The sequence below is a fragment of the Fukomys damarensis genome, unplaced genomic scaffold (genome assembly GCF_012274545.1).
Source record: "Fukomys damarensis isolate Sample0158 unplaced genomic scaffold, DMR_v1.0_HiC HiC_scaffold_12, whole genome shotgun sequence".
Classification (NCBI taxonomy): domain Eukaryota; kingdom Metazoa; phylum Chordata; class Mammalia; order Rodentia; family Bathyergidae; genus Fukomys; species Fukomys damarensis.
In genome coordinates, this window is record NW_022900924.1 from 56,403,647 (window position 1) to 56,418,292 (window position 14,646).

The 14,646-nt window shown below is 41.7% G+C and overlaps 2 protein-coding genes across 8 annotated transcripts in view; both read right to left on the reverse strand.

Annotated features, from left to right (window-relative positions):
- Znf197 (zinc finger protein 197) overlaps positions 1 to 2,137 on the reverse strand; it is a 35,147-nt gene extending 33,010 nt beyond the window's left edge. For 4 of the 5 annotated variants that reach the window (XM_010624421.3, XM_010624420.3, XM_010624417.3 and 1 more), the window contains exon 1: positions 2,047 to 2,137. The gene's annotated coding sequence lies outside the window, so the exon portion shown is untranslated. Of the gene's footprint in view, positions 1 to 1,019; positions 1,056 to 2,046 lie in introns of those variants that run through there. The other variant, XM_010624418.3, reaches the window with a different exon arrangement.
- Positions 2,138 to 7,857: 5,720 nt separating this feature from the next.
- Positions 7,858 to 14,646, reverse strand: part of Znf660 (zinc finger protein 660) — a 10,120-nt gene continuing 3,331 nt past the window's right edge. Inside the window, exons 1-2 of one of the 3 annotated variants that reach the window (XM_010624430.2) lie at positions 11,242 to 11,527; positions 7,858 to 9,157 (exon numbers count right to left, since the gene is read on the reverse strand). In XM_010624430.2, the coding sequence (XP_010622732.1) occupies positions 7,990 to 8,979 (990 nt within the window). In that variant the 5' untranslated portion in view covers positions 8,980 to 9,157; positions 11,242 to 11,527 and the 3' untranslated portion in view covers positions 7,858 to 7,989. Of the gene's footprint in view, positions 9,158 to 11,241; positions 11,528 to 12,812; positions 13,006 to 14,646 lie in introns of those variants that run through there. The other 2 variants (XM_010624429.2, XR_780310.2) reach the window with 2 other exon arrangements.

Genomic DNA, 14,646 nt, shown 5'->3' on the forward strand with positions numbered 1-14,646 from the left:
CAATTTGCACGTGTATAGACCTATGTATGGAAGTTCCTTGAAGCAGAACTGCTGGGTCATAAAGTATGCACTCAGAGCCCCAGCACTTGGAAGGCTGAGGCAGGAGGATCACCATGAGTTCGAGACCAGCCTGGGCTACATAGTGAGTTCCAGGTCAGTCTCAACTACATAGTGAGACCCTGTCTCAAACAAAACAAAACAAATAAAATATGCATTCATAACTTTGACACTGCCAAGCAGTCCTCATTAGCATGGACACACTTTACAACCCACACTCCCACCAGCATGAACTGCGGGGGGATGGCAATCTCCTTTCACCATCTAGCTGACAAAGACTGCCATCTGTGCCTTTTTTATTTTAGTTAGGGTCTTGCTATATTGCCAAGGTTAGTCTCAAGTCTCCTGGGCTCGAGATACTCCCACCTCTGCCTCCTGAGTGCTGGGACTATGAGCATGTGACACACAGTCTGTTATTTCTACCAAGTTTTAAACTTGTATCTCAAGTAAATGAGTATATTAAAAGACACCTTGTTAAATATTTATATATTTTGGTCGTATTTCTCTGGGGGTGCTGGGTCTTGTTATTTTGTACACATCCTGTATCAAAGTAAAATGTTGCTACAACAGGAGCTGCGAATTTTTCCATTGGCTATGTCTTTGTCATGCATTGCCTGACATTGCTTATTAAGGTTTTTGCCACGCAATCTTTTGTTTTATGGTCTCTGGGTGTTGTGCCAGGTTTGAAAAGACTTCACTGAGCACTCTGAAAGGAGCCTTAAATAGAGTGCGAAATCAGTAAGAAAGAAATGATGGGTGAGGGAGAATTGGATATTAGAAAGGCTAGTTACAGTTCTGCAATGAACACGTGATAAAGCTCTAAATGGGGCAGCAGGAGGGATAAAATTACTAAGAAATATGTGACAGTTCGTGATGAACACTTAGGGGTGATGTAAAGAAATTTTTGCTTTGTTTTTTAAGACAGGGTCTCACTATATACTTGAGACTGATCCGGAACTCACTATGTAGCCCAGGCTGGTCTCGAACTCACGGCGATCCTCCTGCCTCAGCCTCCCGAGTGCTGTGATTACAGGCGTGCACCACCATGCCCGGCTTAAAGAAATTTTTAAAAAGCAATTTAAGTGACTGTCTACATAAATTACCAGAATTCTATTCACAATTATTTGCAGATAGAAATGACAAATCTTAAATGTAGACTCTGCTTCTCACAAAAGGTCTATGAGGCACAAGTTAAGATCCCCAAAAGCTTAGAGGAACTAAGTGATTCGTGCAAACACACTCAACTAAATAAGCTGGGGGAGCAAATTCGTAGCTCCAAACCTCCAAAACAGTTCCACTGAAGAAGAAAATTATAAAACTCAAATAACTGCTACCTCAAACAATAGTTTCCAAACTACCCGGATAGAGCTTTAATCTGGCAAGCTATTAAAACAGAGCAATAAATCGGGCGTGGTGGCGCATGCCTGTAATCCCAGCACTCAGGAGGCTGAGGATCGCTGTGAGTTCGAGACCAGCCTGGGCTACAGAGCGAGTTCCAGGTGAGTCTCACTACATAAGTGAGACTCAGTCTCAAAAAACAAAACAAAAAAAACAAACAAAACAAACAAACAAACAAAAAAGAGCAAGTCATAGACAGTCCCTGACAGACTGGCAATCACTTTTTTTTTTTTTTTTTTTTTATTTTTTTTTTTTTTTTTTTTTGGCAAAGGTCCGCATTCATTCTGAGTCCACAGTCTTAGTATTAAACTGTATTCTCTTCAGTAACGGTGATGTGCGTGGTTTGCTTTTTATATATCGTTTTATAAAATTAAAAGCTGACAACGGGTCCATCCCTAAAAACCAAACCGTCCCCTAGAGAAGTCTCACGCTGCTTTTGTGCACCACAGCAGCGAGGCCGAGGTGGGAACCTGGAGATCCACTCCGGGGTCACCCGCAGACTCGAGGTGCTGTACTCAGTACCTCTCCGCGACCCCTGTGCGCCACTCCCGGCCACCGCAGCAGCCCCGACCCCGGTCCCATCCCGCTCACCAGGGGCTCAGGGTGCGGCTCCAGCCTCGGGCGCCTCCTCCGTACCTGGACACTGGGAGATGACACCGGAACCGGAAGTACAGCAGCCGAGAGCCTGAAGGATGGCCGACCTCCGGAATACGCCGGTTTCCGGTTGCCCCCAGGGGGCCATTCCGACTTCTCTAGGAAGCCACATCTCTGTGGTTCGTTGCTTTTCCTAGAGGAGGCAACAGGAGTTCCTGGGGCTGGCTGCTCAGAGGTGTTCTGGAGGTTACACGTCTGTTAATAAGCTGAGGATAACCTAATGAAACAGATTAGTGGCTCTTGAAAGAAGTCTTTGCTGGTGCCAAAAATTACCCAGCAGCATTTCTTCCATCTTCACCCCAACACAGGCGCACTTTAAAACAGTATGTCACTCACTGGTGATTGCAGATATGGGGCGGTTGGGGGAGAAAAACATCAAGGCTGTAAAGACATATGTGTGGGTCTCGTTCACATGGTTTATTTCAATCGTTCCTCACATGAATCCTTTGAGACAGGTAATATTGTCACAGCTTTAAAGATACTGAAAATAAGGTGTGAATTTAATTTTTTAATATTCCTAATAACTAGTAGTGCTTTGAAGTCCTCTCTCCACCAACATATGTAGTTTCTTGTCCACAGTGAAGCAAACAAATCACTCAGGATTCTGAGGCAAGAAGGAGATAGCGAAGAGGAGGAAGAAAAGCCAGGCCAGCCAGTAAAGCGTATCTTACCCAAGTATATATTACCATAGGTAGGTCTTAGAGAAGTCATGCCAACTTGAATGCAAATCAGTGTTTAAGGCTTGGTTCACTGGGAATTCATCACAGCCTGTGATAATCTGGTGTGGGATGGGAAGCAGGGAAGGTAGCCTCGACTTTCATATAGGTCATGACGTCATGCAGAAGTACTGGCAATTGAACTTAGGGTTTTCACACTGAGCTACATCCCCGGCGTGTTTGTTTGTTTGTTTGTTTGTTAGGCAGGGTCTCACTGTATAGTTCAGGCTGGCCCTGAACTCACTATGTAGCCCAAGCTGGTGATCCTCCTGCCTCAACCTCCCGAGTGCTGGGATTACAGGCGTGCACCACACGTGTCTCCAGCGCTTTTTACTTCGAGGCAGGTTCTTGCTAACTTGCTCAGGGTGGGCTCAAACTTGTGACCCACCTGCATCAGCCTCCCAGAGTGCTGGTATTACAAGTAGGTGTGCATCACCATACCTGGCCTATAACTTGAATATACTCTGATATGGAGAAGCCCAAAAGTGGTAGGTCTAAGAAAAAAAAAAATGTTAAGTAGTAACGACGTAACTGAGGCCCTAAGATTTTTTTCCCCCATTCAGGTACTGGAAAAATAAATTACTACACAAGTGAAGGACATATTTTGAAATACTAATATTATTTAAGTCAGTAAAACTGGCTTCTGCTTTTTACCTAAATATTCCCTTTGTGCTCTACACCATGATCACCACTGCTATACACCACATGTACAGCTGGGGGAAACGGCTCCACCCATCTAATGCTTCTAATTTATGTAAGTATGAATGAAAATAACAAATTACACCCAGTAAGAAGTCACAATCGCTTCTTCATACTAAAAACAGTTCCTTAAGGAAAGCCAGACTGAAATGTTTCCTTTTTACTCTGAACAAAGAAGAAAAAATAATCTTAAACCCAGTAATTTTTTCTCCCAGTAATATTTTTAAGAACACCAGATTTATTGGAGGAATTATCACTTTTTTGTAAAAACAATTTAAGCCAGTTTTATATTAGAGGTGATTAACAACAGTTGACTACCATCTAACAATGAAAGCACCTTTTTTTGCACCCTTTTTTACTTACATTGAATGGAAAAGGTAAACTAAGTGTCACTGAGGATACAGACCTGCAATTAATTTAATCTTAGAGGATTTATACACATAATTACTCATCTAACTTAATGCTCTTTTTGGTTTCAATTTTTCCCATGTAACACAGTACACACCATGTATGAAGAAAAATCTCTCAAGGGGCCAGGGATTTAGCTTAGTAGTTCCACCACCTGCCTTGCAAGCGCAAGGACCCAAGTTTGATTCCTGGTACAAAAAAAAGAAAAGAAAAATCTCTCACACGTACACAACTTTCCTCTCTAAGCAGGTTTGCCTTCCATAGTTCCTTTAATCAAGGCTATATAAGATTTAACTTCATTTTCCTCTCAAGTAGAAGCATATATACTTTCATTTTACACGGGGTAATTATACATGAGCAGGGTGGCTGTAAGTATTTCTTCTTCATAAACTTCAGGGATATTCCGAGCACCAAAAACAACAGTGAAAGGGTGGGCGATTTAGCTCAGTGGTTCTGGCACCTGCCTCCCAAGCACAAGGGCCTGAGTTCAATCCCCAGTACCAAAAAACAAACAAAACCAACAGTGAAGAGTGCGTAGGAAGTCCATGGATAACAAAAATGGGTGGGTGATGCTCAAGTATCATGAGATATATATATTTCAAGAGAGCTGGGTTTCTGGAGAACAGAGAAGAAAGGGATTGAATGACACAAAAATTAACCACCAAGGGATTGTGGAGAAAGCACTGCTCTTAAGACAGCCCTAGATTCAGAGTACTATGGAAGGGCTTGAAAGTAGGGTCAGCACTTCATGGTTAAAATATTTACTACAGGATCATAATTTAGAAGTCTTGCTACCAGGTAATTTAAACCACCGGTGGTACATGTATGACTGTCCCATTAGGTGGTTTTATTAATTGTACTGGTACAAAGATCAATGAAAGTGATTAGATCCATTTGTACCACCAGTGGTAAAAGCTGCCTGATGGGACAGTCATGTTAAACTCCAAGGTTAACGGCTGCAGCCTCCTGGAGGAAGGAAGTGACCAGGTTCAAACCACATAGCAGAATATTTATCTTGAGGTTACAGGGACCTGTTACTATCATTTGCTCCTGCAGCTGAAGGCATGCATTGGCATAGAAAACAGTAACACAGTGGCTCAGCAATACAGGATACCTAGTGATCGACAGTCCTGGAAACAATACATCTCTTCCAGTCCAGCAGAACCCTGCCTTGAATAATTATGCAAAGGGACTCTAATATCAAACTTTTATGCAAACCACTATTCTACCAAAATAGAACAAAGCCAAACAATCCTTTTCACAATAATATATAGCCTCACTTCTTTGCTGTAATTAAAGGGAAGAATACACACTTAAAACTAAATGATGAGATACACAAATGGGTTGTGAATGTGAGATTTGCAGTGTCTTCCTAATAAAACCATGGTCAAATAACTGGGTACAATCACTTTTAATAGAGGTAGCTACCCAGGAGAGCACTAACTCGTCTCATACGGAATCACCATGGTGGGCAGAGGCACTTTGTTATAATGAAGAAAGCATGAACTCTGAAGTCAGATCACAGATCATGTCCTGAGCCCAGCCACTGACTGCCGGTCACCTAACCTGAGACTCAGTTTTGTTGTACAAATAACAGAGGGGTTAAATGAGATACTCTCAGTAACTCTGAAACAATGAACTGCCGCGTGCAAAATACAAAGGAGTGGGTTTAAGGACTCACTGTAAACAAAAGGGAATGGCTGAGAATGGAGACTCTCAGGGCTGCTAGGTGATTCTGAGCTACAGACTTCAAGTTCTGACACTGGTTGAAAATGGGCCAAAGTCTTCCTGGGGGCTGGTCACAGCGGTGGGAGAAGCTGGGTGTGGACTGCTCAACACTCTCCCCTCCTATATTGTGGAAAAGACTTTTATTCTCAATGATGATAGATAGGAATGAGATAAGGAAGCCTCAGCTTTTCATCAATCCTAACTCTGAGGGAGTTGTGTGAAGGAAAGCAGCTTGCAGCTAAGGCCACTGTCTTCCTTCACTGCCAACAGATTACAAAAGTTGGAAGTTTGAGGAACTGCTAAGTTGCCAAAGGAAACTCGGAACTGCTTCCTTCTAGATTTTCTTCTAATGGAATGTCAATGTCCTTAAGGGCAAGGGAATTACTACTTGGTATCTCACTCATTATACCTGAAAATATCCTGAATGCTACCTTTGGCACAACTTCTCCCCCAAATTCCTCTCCCTCTAAAGTGTTGAGAAACACTTTTGCCATGTCTTATATTTAAGCTTGTGATTTGCCATGTGCCAGGCTTGCCATACTTGATATGCATTATCTGTCCTTGCAGGAATCCTGTGAGCTAATCTGACAGAAAAAGCTGAGGCTCACAGCAATTTAGAGACTTTTCCAAACTTGACAAGCTACGACTGGGCAGACTTGGGGATTGGAACATAGGTATCTCCAACTCCACAGTGTATCCTTTTACCCACCGAGCTCTATGTAACACACGAAGGCAGACTTTTCTACATTATTATTTTTTGGTACCAGGGATCGAACTTGGGTCCTTGCGCTTGTGAGGCAGGTGGCAGAACCACTGAGCTAAATCCCTGACCCTTTTCTACATTATTCTTAATGGCAACTAACTTTTTCAGGTTCTTGCACCTACAATTATTTCACTTTCCTGAGGACACATTTTTTTTCCAAGTTGTCTAGATATGTACTGAAAAGATAGAGCTTCAAGTAATTCTCCATCATTTACAGATCTTTCTACTCCTGAAAGATGCTCTAGATTTTTGCTGTGTATTTTTAACACAACAGAGATTACATACCTTGATGACAACTTCATTTTATTTTTTTGGTTTATTTGTTTTTGCTACTGGGGATTGAACTCAGGTCTTTGTGCTTGCAAGGCAGGTGGCAGAACCACTGAGCTAAATTCCCAGCCCTTTGTTGACAACTTTAAAGTCAATTTAAAACTGCAAAAGACAAACAATTGGTTTTGATGGTTTTAAAAATATGAAACAAGCTCTAAAAGCAATTGACTTGGACATGAGTCTACTCCTAAGTGCTAGTATTAGCTTTAAATTCAAGACCTTCAGCTCTATGCACTGCAAGCCATTCCTAACACTGTTCAATGAAAATGAGGGTGAGCTCATTCCATTTAAAAAATACCGTACTGTACTTGTGGGCCAGGGATTTAGCTCAGTGGTTCTGCCACCTGCCTTGCAAGCACAAGGACCTGAGTTCGATGCCTGGTACCAAAAAGAAAAAAATCGTACTTTTCCCCTAAGTATAAAATTTGCACATTCTCACAGCAAAAAATCTAGAAAGCACAGAAAACTATAAGAAAATAGAAACCAATTATAATACTGTCATCCAGAGGTAATGGTAATCATCATTAATATTTTGGTTTAGTTTACTTTGCCCTTTTTTTTGTTGTTACCAGGGATCGAACTCAGGACCTCAGGCTTGAGAGGCAGGCAGTAGAACCACTGGGATAAAGCCCTGGAGCCTTTTGTCAAACTTTTTAAAGATTGCATAGTTCACTGTGTTTATCTTCCACTTAATCCAGACATTTCTCCCTATCATTATATATATTTTTCGAGATGGGGTTCTCACTATAGTGGCCAGGCTAGCTTCAAACTTACAAGCCTTCCAGCACAGCCTCCAGAGAAGCCCAGCCTAATTATTCACTAAAAATGTTTACAGTACTGTAGAGCCATTATCTGGACAAAACACCATTCATTTAACCCTACTGTTGAAAATTTAGGTTTTTCTTTTTCAGTTATATATAAAAGAACATTCTTTCAAAATATTCCTTTTGTTAACCTCATTATTATTATTTTTTCTTTTTTTTTTTGGTTTTTTGAGACAGGGTCTCACTATGTAGTTGAAACTGACCTAGAATTCATTATGTAGCCCAGGCTGGTCTCGAACTCATGGTGATCCTCCTGCCTCAGCCTCCCGAGTGCTGGGATTACAGGTGTCCACCACCACACCTGGCACCTCTTCTATTATTTTTTCTATATGGACTCTTAGAAGTAGAATGAAGGTTACTGATACTACTTGCTTTTCAGAAAAGTAGCCCTATTACCAACAATATTTGTTATTTATGAGGTTTCTTTCTCCTCATTATGTTTTCTCTGATGTTGAATAAGCTGTGAGCTGTAACGATAGGCTTTCCCACATTCACACTTATAGGGTTTCTCCTTAGTGTGAGTTCTCAAATGTAGAATAACTTGAGAAGTCTGCCTGAAAGTTTTCCCGCATTCATTGCATTTATAAGGTTTCTCTCCAGTGTGCACTCTCCAGTGATCAGTGAGGTTTCGATTAGAAGTAAAGGCTTTCCCACACTCATTACACTTGTAAGGTTTCTCCCTACGATGAAGTCTCTGGTGTTCATGAAGGGTCTTACTTAAAATGAAAGCTTTTCCACACTCGTCACACTCAAAGGGCTTCTCCCCAGTGTGAATTCTCTGATGGTCCATTACCTTTGTATTAGAACCACACGTCTTCCCACACTCCTTACATTTGTAAACTTTTTTTCCTTTGTGCATTCTCTGATGTTGAGTAAGGTTTGAACTCCGGCTAAAGGCTTTCCCACACTCAGTACAAGTGTAGGGCTTCTCCCCCGTGTGAACTCTGTGGTGAGAAATGAGCCCTGAGCTCCGACTAAAAGCTTTCCCACACTCCTTACATTCATATATCTTCTCCCCGCTGTGGATTCCCTGGTGCCGGATGAGGTGGGACTTTCCACTGAAGGATTTCCCACATTCACTACATGTGTAGGGCTTCAGTCCAGTGTGGATTCTCCGATGAACCACGAGGTTGGAACTGTGACTGAAGGCCTTCCCACACTCCTTGCACTTATACGGTTTCTCTCCGGTGTGGACTCGCTCATGCACTGTGAGGTTGGCGCTCTGACTGAAGGCTTTCCCACACTCGGTGCATACATACTGTCTCTTCTCAGCCACAGGTCTCTCATTTGCTGTGGGCTCATCACACTGACTATCATCTTTTTCAGATTCTTTGTCACTGACAGCAGTGTGTGTTTTGTTGTCCTTAAATGTCCTGTTTTTGAAGCTTCTTGTCTTTCTCATTTTCTCATGCTTGGACCATTCCAATGGTCTCTCCAGTCTTCTTCTTCCTTTCAGGGAGCTTTGGAGAATGTGACTTCCTTAGCAACACTTCCGTAAGATTCTCCTGAGTACAACGTAATTCAGATTTTTCAGGAATGATGCTTTGGAATCAACATCTCCTCAGTCCCAGTTTCACCATCTGACAGGAGAGACAGAAATTAGTCATGTTCTTTGCTAGGGAAGAAGAATTATCCATAGACAACTAGATATGGTAGACCGTGGCGCGTTTTATGGAAGGTTCAAAGGCAGAGGAACTAATTGGAAAGATGAAAAAAGTCAAGTCAGACATAAAGGCCAAGGTAAAGGATTATGGAAAGCCAGGAGCTGATTGATAGGAGTCTAACAGGTTCACCCTCAGAAAAAGCAATAAATAGTATAAAAATCCACCCTGGAATCTTCCTGCTCCACTCCCAGAATTGGAGCTATAGCACTCCTAATGCTATGTTCAATTATAATATGGTCCCGCCAAAAAGAAAACTGAATGATTCTTGTATCAGTGTCTGAAATGACTAGTCTTCAGTTCACTCTGGCTTTTAGTTCTTGCTGACCTCCTTCCTTAGTAATACTGAGAGTGGCTGGCACAAAATAGGCACTCAAAAATTGTTTTATAGGATAGCAACTGCGATTCTCTCTTAGGGTATGACTAAATTCATCTTTTGGTATAGGTCCAGGTCTTAGACTACATCTTTGCATTTAAGTACTGTTTGATAAACGGTAACATAATTCTTCCAGTGTGGAAGCCTAGTCACACCACAGCCTGCATTACAAGGGCTGCTCTGTAGTTGTAGCCAATTTCATGTGCCAGTTCACCAGTCTTCAGAATGCTGCCACTCTCATGGGCTGAGTTTACTGGGTGAAGACAAGAGGCTACACTGGGGAAGACAGTTAATGCATGACAGGAATCTCTCACAGGACATGGATAGGCATAATAGTAAGAATAGTAAGAATTGGGGCCAGGGATTTGGCTCAGTGGTTCCACCACCTACCTTGCAAGCACAAGGACCCGAGTTTGATCCCCAGTACCAAAAGAAAAAAGAATAGTAAGAATAATACCTAAGAATGGCAAAGAGTGCGCGTAGGGGGAAGTACAACCAAGCACGATGGAGACTTGAACCACCTATCAGGGATAACCAGGAATTTCCAAACTGGCTTCATCATGGAGCTCTGCATATAGAGGGAACCTCAAATCTAGAAGGAGTTAACTTATCAAAAACCCAAAATGCAGACTGGACAGCACATGCCTATAATCTGAGCACTCTAGGCTGAAGCAGGAAGATCAATTTCAAGCCCAGCTTGGGCAACTCAGCAAGACCCTGCCGCAAAATAAATAAAATAGAGAAAGGGATATAGCTCATCACAAAGGCCCTGACTTCCCCAGTTCAACAACGATGATGACAAGGATGTAGGTAACTCCATAATAAAATGACTAATTTTCTTTTTACCATTTTCCTCGTCAGACTTATCCAAATGCATGTTGCATAATTAAATGTACAATAGAAACAATTTGGCATTCTACTTTTTCCAGGTAACTTATTTAATTGGTAAACTATATTCATGGTAAACAACATAACGTCTTGATTTATGTACATATACACTATAAAATGGTAAGTCAAGACAACTGGCATACTCCTTACCTCTCATATGTAACCATCTTTTTGTGGTGAGAACATTTAAAAATTTACTCTTAGCATTTCCAAGTGTATAACACACTGTTAACTATAACTAACATGTTATACAATGGATGTCCTCAACTTTTTCCTGTAGGCCAAATGAATTATTTTATCCTTTAATCAGTGTCTCCCTAACTGCCTCACTTAATTTTCTGTATTTTTCCACACTGCTATTTAATCTTCAGATGATCATTTAATATGTACATAATAGGCCACTAATAAATTCATTTTAAGTTACTTACCTACCATTCTGTTAGTCTTAGATTTCTACTGTTCCCTATAAGGTTCAACCACTATTTAAAATGTCATAATCTCATTATACATATAAAGTTTTCATCCTATTATCATGGATTCCTAGAAGTTTCACAAGTGAGTTAAGAGTCAGTAGGAATGAAATTTCTTCTGCAGTACTGCCTACTCTTCCCAAAAGGGTTTGATCAATTTCCATCATCTCATAATACTCTAATGAACTGCTTCACTGTCTGAAGGAGGGACATATCCAGTGGTAATACTCAAGGCCAGCAGAAACAGAACTTTCAAGGCTGGAGTTCACCTCTCTGAAGTGCAGCATGCTGAGACACAGGCAATGCTCAAGTGAGGGTGGACGTTGGCAGAGGCCTGAGCTCACTCTTGATGCACCTGCTGCTGTCTCTTCTGATCAGAGGAGGCGAGCAGGTGGCAAGAACTTGGCAAGAAGCAGGAACCTGCAGAGCAGAGCAATACAAAGGAGCTCATTTCTAGAGTTCTCTGAGAAAGCTGATGGCTCTGCTTTTCTCTTCCATTTCTAATCTCTGAAACTTCTCTTTCAACAAGTATTTACCATTCCTGTTCTATACATATTACTAAGCTGGGTCTAACAGAGGGAAAATTTAAGAAAGCACCGTGATGGACTACATCCCTAAACTTCTGTTGAAGCTCTGACCTCAAAAGTGACTCTATTTGGAAATAGGTCCTTTAGGAGCCAAGTAAAGATTAAATGAAGATGGGCCCTGATCCAAAAGCATTATGTAGTTTCCTTACAAGAAATACTTGCTATCCCTGCATAGGCAAGAAAGGCCATGTGAAATCACAGCAAGAAAGTCGCCATCCACAAGCACCAGGAGGGCCAAGGATTTAACTCAGTGGTTCCACTGCCTGTCTCACAAGTGCAAGGTCCCTAGTTCAATGCCCGGTACCAAAAAAAAAAAAGGAACACAAACACCAGGATATGAACCTGTGACAGAAACCAAAGTGGTCACTTATTCTGAGACTTCAAGCCTTTGAAGCCATGAGAAAAGGTTTAAGTCATATCATACTCACCTCTGAACTTAAAATGGATAGTGTAGCAAGCGAGTAAATTACAAATTTACAAATTACCCAAGTGGGAGAGGAAGAAAAAGGGGTAAGGAAAAGAGCAGTAACTAGGGCTTGGAATGCTGGAGAAGTTAAAGGCAGAAGCAGCCAGGTGTGGTAGCACAAGTTTGTAATCCCAGCATTCTGAGAGGCTGAGGCATGCAGGTAGCAGGTTTGATTCCAGACTAGAAAACAAGGAAAGATCCTGGAAAAAAGAACTGGATATATAGCCCAGTGCAAAGGCCCTTGGTTCAATCCCCAGCATAACCATAAAAAATAAGGTTGTTTTTGGGGGGGTACTTGGGTCCTTGTGCTTGTGAGGCAGGTGGCATAGTCGCACTCATAAGTACGTAGGAGATTATACTATAATGTAATCTTTTTTATTATTTAAATTGAATTTATTGGTACATTCTAGGTAGACAGTACAGTTACATTCGTTACTGGGATCTTGTACCTTTACATGCCAGGCCTTGGTTCTCATTTTTTCCCCTTGTCCCCACCCTCCCTTCACCCCCTCCTCCCCTCCCCACCTACAAACACTTTAATTCCATTTTTATATTTTCTCATATTTTTTTCCTTTTCCCTTATTCCCCTTTCCCTATCCTTCTCACTGTCCCTACACCTTTGGTCCTTTTCTTCCTATTTCACATTGCTAATTATCCCGTTAGGATCTTGAGTACTATTTTAGTTTTTCACACCAGAGAAACTATTTGGTATTTGCATATGTGTGACTTATTTATTTCACTTAGGAGTATATCGTCAAAATGTATCCATTTACCTATGAATGAATCTACTTTCTCATTCTTCATGGCTGAGTAGTATTCCATTTTACTATGATGTAATCTTTACGCGGGCAAGTGTTTGTCCATTTTATTCACTGCTCCACTTCTAGCATTTAGAACAGCTCCAGGCACTTAGCAAGCACTCACAACGTTTATATTGTTCAATGAGCGAATGAGCACCTGAAGTGAATCCTGCCAGAACACTGAAGTTAGAAGACAAAGAAAAGAATATATATATAGCTTGAGAGTCAACAGAAAGCAGGTTCTACAGAGAATAAAATCTGTTTCTCTACCCTACCAAGTGTGATCAAGAAGTTCGGTATATATTTAAATTTTTAAAATGTTTAATTTTAAAAGACACATTGTCACTTTAGGAATTAAAGGTGTAATGGATATTGGGAAATGGGAAGAAAACATTCAAATGGGAAGGGGAACAAGGGAGGGGGAAAGGAAGGAAGGGACAAGAAAAGTGAAAACTGAAGGACAAAAGGAAACAAAGCTTTTATATACAGGAAAAGAGGGGGCTTGAGGGCAAGGGGAAATGGGGAAAAAGAGGGGGGATGTACTGTATGGAGGTGCAAATTCCCATTAAAACATACCAATAAATGTTTTGCTATAAAAAACAAAATTAAAAGATGAAACGTGAATTAAAAGTATTTCCCAGCTGGGCGTGGTAGCGCGTGCCTATAATCCCAGCACTCGGGAGGCTGAGGCAGGAGGATCGCTGTGAGTTCGAGACCAGCCTGGACTACACAGAGAGTTCCAGGTCAGTCTCAACTACATAGTGAGACCCTGTCTCAAAAAAAAAAAAAAAGTATTTCCAACATAAAAAATAGACACAGACACATTGTCATGACTTTTCTTCGAAATGCTACCCCTGCTTTGATCATGCTTATTCCTTATTCTTTCCACTTTCTGAAGCAGTTTGGAAACCCTTCAAGGGTGTCCTGGGCCAGGGATTTAGCTCAGTGGCACGTGCCTGCCTCAGAAGCACAAGGTTAAGTTTGATCCCGGTACCAAAGAAAAGGGTGGGGAGTGTCCAGTGAGGTGTGATCACAAATATCACGAATACTGCTAAGGCAGGAGGTCATAAGGAAAAGGCTGGAGAGAGAATGGAGGGCTGGCCCCTCATGCTTGCTTTCTGGGCTAGACGTGAGGTGTAAAGTAACCAGGGAAACATTTAGGGAAAGGGAGGGCCACCTTGAATCCCGGTTTCTGGGCTGGATCCTCTGAGTTAAACATTAGCACAGGACAGGATGCCCAGGCTGAAACACAATGGGAAAAGGTGACCAGGGAATTTAACTTATACACAGTAAGTCCCCGTTTGTGCCCTCAGCCAACTCTAACCCTAATGACCATGTCACTGACTATGCAGATTTGACATCCCTGTGGACTCTGGATGCCAGATGGTTTCTCTCAGACCAACCCCTCTATGCTACCCCAAACCCTGAGGCTTAAAATCCTCAACACCAAGACCTTCCGTGCCATGAGCTCCTCACTGGCTGGCTCCCACTCTGTGGGGTGGATCTTGTTATTTCTCTTTCAAATAACTCTGATCTTGCTGCTATTCCTGGGCGTGTTACTCAATTCTTTGTGTAGGACATCAAGATCCTGAGCAAGACCCCTAATCTGGTGACACTGCTGCCGAGTATCATTGGTAAAGGGGCTCACAAAAGAGGACTTCCAGAACCGCTTCACACAGTGGCGGTAAGTGTGGGTGGGATAAGTGTGCCGGAGGTGATGAAAAATATTCTAAGGGGGATTACAATGTTGCTTTTGTAATAAATTTTGTAAAATTTAAACATTCTTTGTAGTTTTTTTTTTTTTTTTTTTTTGTTTTTTTT